The sequence below is a fragment of the Carassius carassius genome, chromosome 24, assembly GCF_963082965.1.
Source record: "Carassius carassius chromosome 24, fCarCar2.1, whole genome shotgun sequence".
NCBI classification, from domain to species: Eukaryota; Metazoa; Chordata; class Actinopteri; order Cypriniformes; family Cyprinidae; genus Carassius; species Carassius carassius.
The window spans coordinates 17,190,347-17,196,791 of NC_081778.1; the positions used below are offsets into that span (position 1 = coordinate 17,190,347).

General features: G+C 35.4%; 1 protein-coding gene across 1 annotated transcript; it reads left to right on the forward strand.

Moving 5' to 3' along the window:
• The first annotated feature begins 233 nt into the window (after window positions 1–233).
• Window positions 234–1,930, forward strand: LOC132103006 (apolipoprotein C-II-like). The gene is made up of 2 exons (XM_059507788.1): window positions 234–472; window positions 1,481–1,930. The coding sequence occupies exons 1-2, from the start codon at window positions 249–251 to the stop codon at window positions 1,575–1,577; spliced, it is 321 nt and encodes a 106-aa protein (XP_059363771.1). The 5' UTR covers window positions 234–248; the 3' UTR covers window positions 1,578–1,930.
• Window positions 1,931–6,445: the final 4,515 nt, after the last annotated feature.

A 6,445-nucleotide genomic window follows, 5' to 3' on the forward strand; every position in this document is an offset into this window, starting at 1 on the left:
CATGCATTAGAAATAAAATAATGCCTTCTTGTGGTCACATTTATAATCGCACACTTGTATTGCTGTAATCTGACTGTGTTTTATTAAATCACTCAGAGATACCTGTCATATGAACAAGCTACTAGTTGTCACAGTTGTCATTGCTGTCCTCGCTCTGGTTACGTACAGACAGACATACATTCATTAACATACTTATAATTTTTATTGTATATTCTTTGCTGCTAAGTAACATAAAATGACACTGAAACATGAAAATAAAGAATGATTTTTTGTTTTTAAACTCATCTCACTCCCTCAAACATTGGCTTGCCCCCGCAGGAGCAGAGAGCTTCCGCGTGCCCAGGCAGGTTGAGGAGGAGAAGGGAACCCTTGCCACTGTGGTGGACACACTTAAGTCCTACTATGACCAGAGTGACACTGCCAGCGGCTATGTAGAGACCATCAAGGGCTACAAACTGGATGAGAAAGCCAAGTAAATCTAATTTTATACATTACCTGAGTCCGTACTTACAAACATTCGCTTCTGGGCTTTTAGACACAGGCACATTTGTAGCTTCCTATTACAATACATGGGCAATGATGAGATTTTAACAAAATGGTTCACCCAATAATGAAAATTTTCTGAAAATATACTCACAATCAGGCCATCCAAGATATAGATAAGTTTATTTATTCATCAAAAGAGATTTGGAAAAATACATAAATATATCCTCTGGTCACACATGGATCCTCTGCAGTGAATGGGTGCCGTCACAATGAGAGACGAAATGGCTAATAAAAACATCATAATAATCCACAATCTTCACAAATCCTGTCCATCAATTGGTGTCTTGTGTAGTGAAAAGCTATGTGTTTGTAAGAAGTGTTTATAATAAAGATCAAGGTATTTTTTCACTTCAAACCATTGCTTCTGGCTAAAATAAGAGTCCTCTATTCATAATATTGCTTTCTTCATTGAAAAAGTCATTTCGTCTGAATAAGGAGAGAAATATGGACAGATCAAGTAGAGTTTCAAAGCAAAAACAGTCCAGAATATTAATAAACAAGAATGTTGGTGGATTTTAATGTGAGAGGACAACAGGAAATGGAATTTTTCACTGGAAGAAATGTTATAATGGATTATGGACTTTTTTGGCCAGAAGTGAAGCGAAGTGCACAGCTTTTTCACTACAAAAGATGTTAATTTCTGGACTGTAGTAGTTTTGATTATTTGTGGATTATTTGGGTGTTTCTTACCAGCTTACCAACTCCCATTCTGACAGCACCCATTCACTACTGAGGATCCATTATGAGCAAGTGACGTAATGTCTCGATATCTGTTTCAATGAAGAAACAAATGCATCTACATCTTGGATGTCCTAAGGGTGAGTACATTTTAGCAAGTTGTCATTTTTAATTGAACAAATCCAATTAAGTTCTTGAAAATGATGACTCATGGTCCATTTTGTTCTGACATTTTGCCTTTCCGTCCCTAATCAAGGAACCTGTATGTAGACACAGTTCAAGCTGTCAGCACCTACGCTGGTATCTTCAACGACCAGCTATACCACATGTTGTACCCTCAAGACAGCTCCTAAATCACAGAGTATCACACCTCAACAAGACTCCATCTCTTTCTGGTCCTGAGTCTGTCACCACACTTGAACAACAATCATATGTCTCCCACAAGGTGGCGGCACGAGGTGAAAACATGCCTGTTGAACTCTTGTTTTCCAATGGCCTGTTACTTTGCTCTGTCAAAATACTGAAAAGCACATAGCACCCTGACACACATCAGTGGATAAATATGATGTGACATTCTTGGGTCAAATCAGGTATAATGCTCAAAACAATCTGTTTTTGGATAAAGATCAGAGACTCTTTGCTGCTGACTGTTACCTGGCACCCTCTATGAGCATTGACGAATTGCAAATAAAATAAAATAAAGTTGTTTTCTTTGCTTGTAAGCCTTTACATAAGCAAAACCAGATAACCGATCAAAAATATAGAACCTCTTAATACCAATAATATGGAAGTTTAAGTGCTGCAATATATCTAAGTTTTAACACTGCCAATAAGAATTACTTGTAATTGTATTAATTTACATGGCATCTTCAAATATAATCCTTTTTAGAAGATTATTAGCAAATCTTTACATTAGGTCTTTCGACTGAATACAAACATTCTCTCTCTCTCTCTCTCTCTCTGAGGAGGAGGAGGACATTGGTTAATCAGTTAATAAGTACAATTTGTCACGACTGACTAATTGAGGAATTTCAGTTTAATGCGCTTTTTTAATGAAATTACCTTTTAGTATCATGAGCTGATGTTCTTGATTTAATAAATCATAGAAGAAGAAAAAATAACAACACAAAATAAGTCTGTCCATTAGTCATCTGGCATCAGACATTGTTGAAACAGATAAGCTGTAACAAATAATGATTATGCAACATCAGATTAACCTTTTTTTAACCTTTAACTATGCTGGAACTGAAACAGCAAAACATTCCTTATGTACCCATCCACATATCAGAGAACAAAAAAAAGAGGTATTCAAGACTGAGAATTATTGTTATTTATTTATGGTTAATTCACAGAACAGTCTGTGTGATTTTTTCAAGATATAAAGTATAATAAATGCCTCAACAAAATGTGTCAGTACCATTTGAAAGCTCTCTAATCATCATCAAGACAAGGCTGCATTTATTTGATAAAACATTTCTGAAATATTATTAGAATTTAAAACAATTAAAAATATTTAAAAATGTAAATAATTCCTCTGATTTAGATTTTAGCAGCCAGTTTAGGGTTGCGTGATCCTTCAGAAATCTTAATATGTTGGTTTGTTGCTTCATGTCTTATCAATGTTATAAAGTTGGCTGCTCAATATTTTTGTGGAAATCATTTCTACTATTTAGCATCATTACAATCATTTAGACTGTCATGTTTTAAATTTGTAAAGCTTACACAACAATATACAGTCACATATCTGGACATAAACCATGGAGGTTACAGACAGTCCCAGACACTCCATAAGAAACACTGGAACCTTGTATTCATGCTCTCTATACAGACTTATTTTAGGTTTAAATATTTATAGTCACCAGGTTTGCACAAACAAAGCTGGAGCAGAGAGAAAGTGGTTGGCCTTGGCACACAGCAGTGTACTTTTTCTTCAGGGCAACAGCTGAATTCAGAAGAAAAGCGTTCTGACAGGGATTCAAACCAACAACCTTCCTGATTAGCCACCTGCCACCTTGAAAATACAATAAACTATCATCCATACTTTCTACTAAGATTTGACTGATTTCAGACTTCCTGTCTGTCAGTATCATTACCACAATAATGATATCAAAATACAGTTGTGTTATTAATCCAATTAATCCAATTCTTTGGATTACATTCATTATTAGAATGAGATTATTTGGATATTTAAAACCACTTCATTAACCCATATTAGCAATATCACAAGCACATTCAATGAATTCTGTCAAAATCTTATATCTGTATAGATAATAGAATCTAAAGAGTGTTTGGACACGAGTATTAAATGCATTTCTTAAGTTTTATAAGTAAAATAAACATGAATGTACTCTGATAACTAATAATTTACAAATAAATAGTGCAACAGTGACATTAATAAAAAGGGTGAAAAGGGTGAAAAAAGGCAACAAAGTGGGTAGGGGAACCCACAATTATGCATTTTATTTTCTTGAGTAAACAAATGGCTGGTTAAGACAATGGGGGTCATTATGAAAACTGTTATCTAAGTAAGACTTTAAAGTGACCTAATATTAGCGTAATCTGTTAATGAAGCACATCATAAACCTTCTTTTTAAGGCAAGTACCAATATGTATTGCACTCTTTGGCTACGGCAAAGCTTGTCAGATCGCCGTTGCTTTTCCATCCGCTGTTGATGCTTAAATTCCTTATTTTTTTATACGAAGCAAACAGTAATTAACGTGATCACAATTTAATAAAAACATTAGGCCGATTGATTATTACATTTCCATGGTTATTCAAACAATGAATATAAATTATATAAGAAAGTTAACAAAGAAAATTTACAAATATTCTGATATGCACATTCAATTTATCCATCTCTTTAACCTGGCTTAACCATAACACACTAATACGCTTCTAATATTCAAATCCTTCAAAGGATTTTTAGGCTAACCAGGAACATAACACATGATGTACATGGTACACTGTTAGAAGAATGGCGTCTACACCAGATCCAGGATCAGCACCTAGAAAGGACCTGTACAGCCCTGAAGGTCAGCAGAGACCAGGGCAACTAGATGAGCCCCAGAGACAGATCCACAGTCAAGAACTGTATCCTAGACGGCCACAGGACACAGATGATTCTTCTGCACAATCTGACTTTGCTGCAGCCTGGAATTGAACTGCTGGTTTCGTCTGGTCAGAGGAGAACTGGCCCCCCGACTAAGCCTGATTTCTCCCAAGGTTTTTTCCCATTCTGTCACAGATGGAGTTTGGTTCCTTGCCGCTGTCGCCTTTGGCTTGCTTAGTTGAGGACACTTTATTTCCAGCGATTTCGTCAACTTGATTGCAAAGATACTATTTAGACTGAATTGAGCTGGATGATGACATCACTGAATTCAATGATGAACTGAATTTTTGCATTATTGACACAAAATTGTCCTATTTAATGCCATTCAGTTGATTTGTTACAATCTGTATTGTTAAAAGCCCTGTATAAATAAAGGTGACTTGAATTGACTACAGCTAGTTATAAACACTATCTAATCTTTCCAATTCCAAAACCATATCTGAAAACTTTTTGCATTTTTAAAATGTTTGTAAAACTTTACTTGATTTATTTTTACAAATGAGGACATTCCCAAAAGGAGTTTTTCAGCTTTAGCTCTTTTCTGGGTCATTGTCGCAAAAATGTTGTTGTGATGAGTTAACTCAACTGACCTTGCTCCGCTCCCATGGCTCTTGGCCCTTCCCCACTCGTCACAATTGTAGGCACATACACTTGAAATATGAAAACAGTCCATGTAACATTTATTACTCACTTAACCTCACCTTCTGTCCAGATGGTAAAAATTCCAGACCCCAGGTCACAGTGATGCATGTAGGGAAGACTGGCTTGAGCACAGAGGGCAACACATAGCAGGCGATGCCTGCGATGGCAGTAGACTATGACACTTAAGGTTCACCCCAGGGTTCAAACAGGTGCCCTAGCACAATAACTAAGACCCTGATAATACATTTACTGTATGTGTGCTTATGTCTGACAGGTAACATGAATATACTGTGCTTGGCTAACAGAAATAAAGTCTTATATTTAGATTTAGTTACACTACTTTTTTCATATTCACTATATGAACATTACAGATGCTTTTTGTAAATTACAGATCTGTTCTTTACGCACCTCTTTCTCCCTTCTCTCTTTCTTCATCGATCCCTCTCTTTTTCTTAGAGACCGAATTGAAATATTTGCTGTTTCCTTTATCAGCACTAGATGGCAGTGGATGCATATTATTATTTTAAGATGGCTTTAACAGTGGTTTTAAAAATATATATTTTACAGTTTCTACCTGATTAAATATTTTAGAGCTTGGCATAACTATACAAATTGTATTCATGTTTATAATATATTAATCATAAAAATACAGTGTAAAGATTTTATTCATTTACATAAATAGTCCAGGTCCAGATCAGAGATTTTTAAACAATTAAAAATAATTGACATGTAACATAAGTCAGGAAACTTATGTCATGATTTATTCACCCTAATGTTGTTCAAAACCTGTATGCATTTCTTTCCTCTGCTGAACAAAAATGAAGATATTTTGAAGAACGTTGGTAACCAAACATTTTCAGAGCCCATTGACTTCCATTGTATTTTTTGTCCATACAATGGTATTCAGTGGGAACCAAAACTATTACCACCATTCTATGAATTTTCTTCTTTTTTCTTCCACAGAAGAAAGAAATGCATACAGGGTTTGAACAACATGAGGGTGAATAAATCATGACACACGTTTCCTTTTTGAGTGATTTATCCCTTTATACTAATTTTGTCATATTTTATCTAAATGTTGTCTAAATGTCTCCTTGGATGTTTGCTGAGAACCCTGGTTGAAAACCACCAGTATATAACCACTGGGCTCTGTTTTTTAATATTGTTATTCATGGTAATTGATTGGCTGGTGCAGGACGACCAAAGTATGTGATTTGAAATCTGCCGTGTGATAGACGTTCAGTTCCTCATCCAGTTGTTTAAGGTAATCATGTAAGCAGTAAATGCATGTGACTTATTACCATGGAGCTATAGCAATAGTGTTTGGCTGATGGCACCACAAGAATGTGCACAATCCCTAACATTTCACTAGTGATTGTCCTGAACTGTAATCTCAAAGCAGATAGATCAAAATATAAATCCATTTCACTCATGTAAAAGACAGCAAATAAATATTAAAGTTGCTGGTA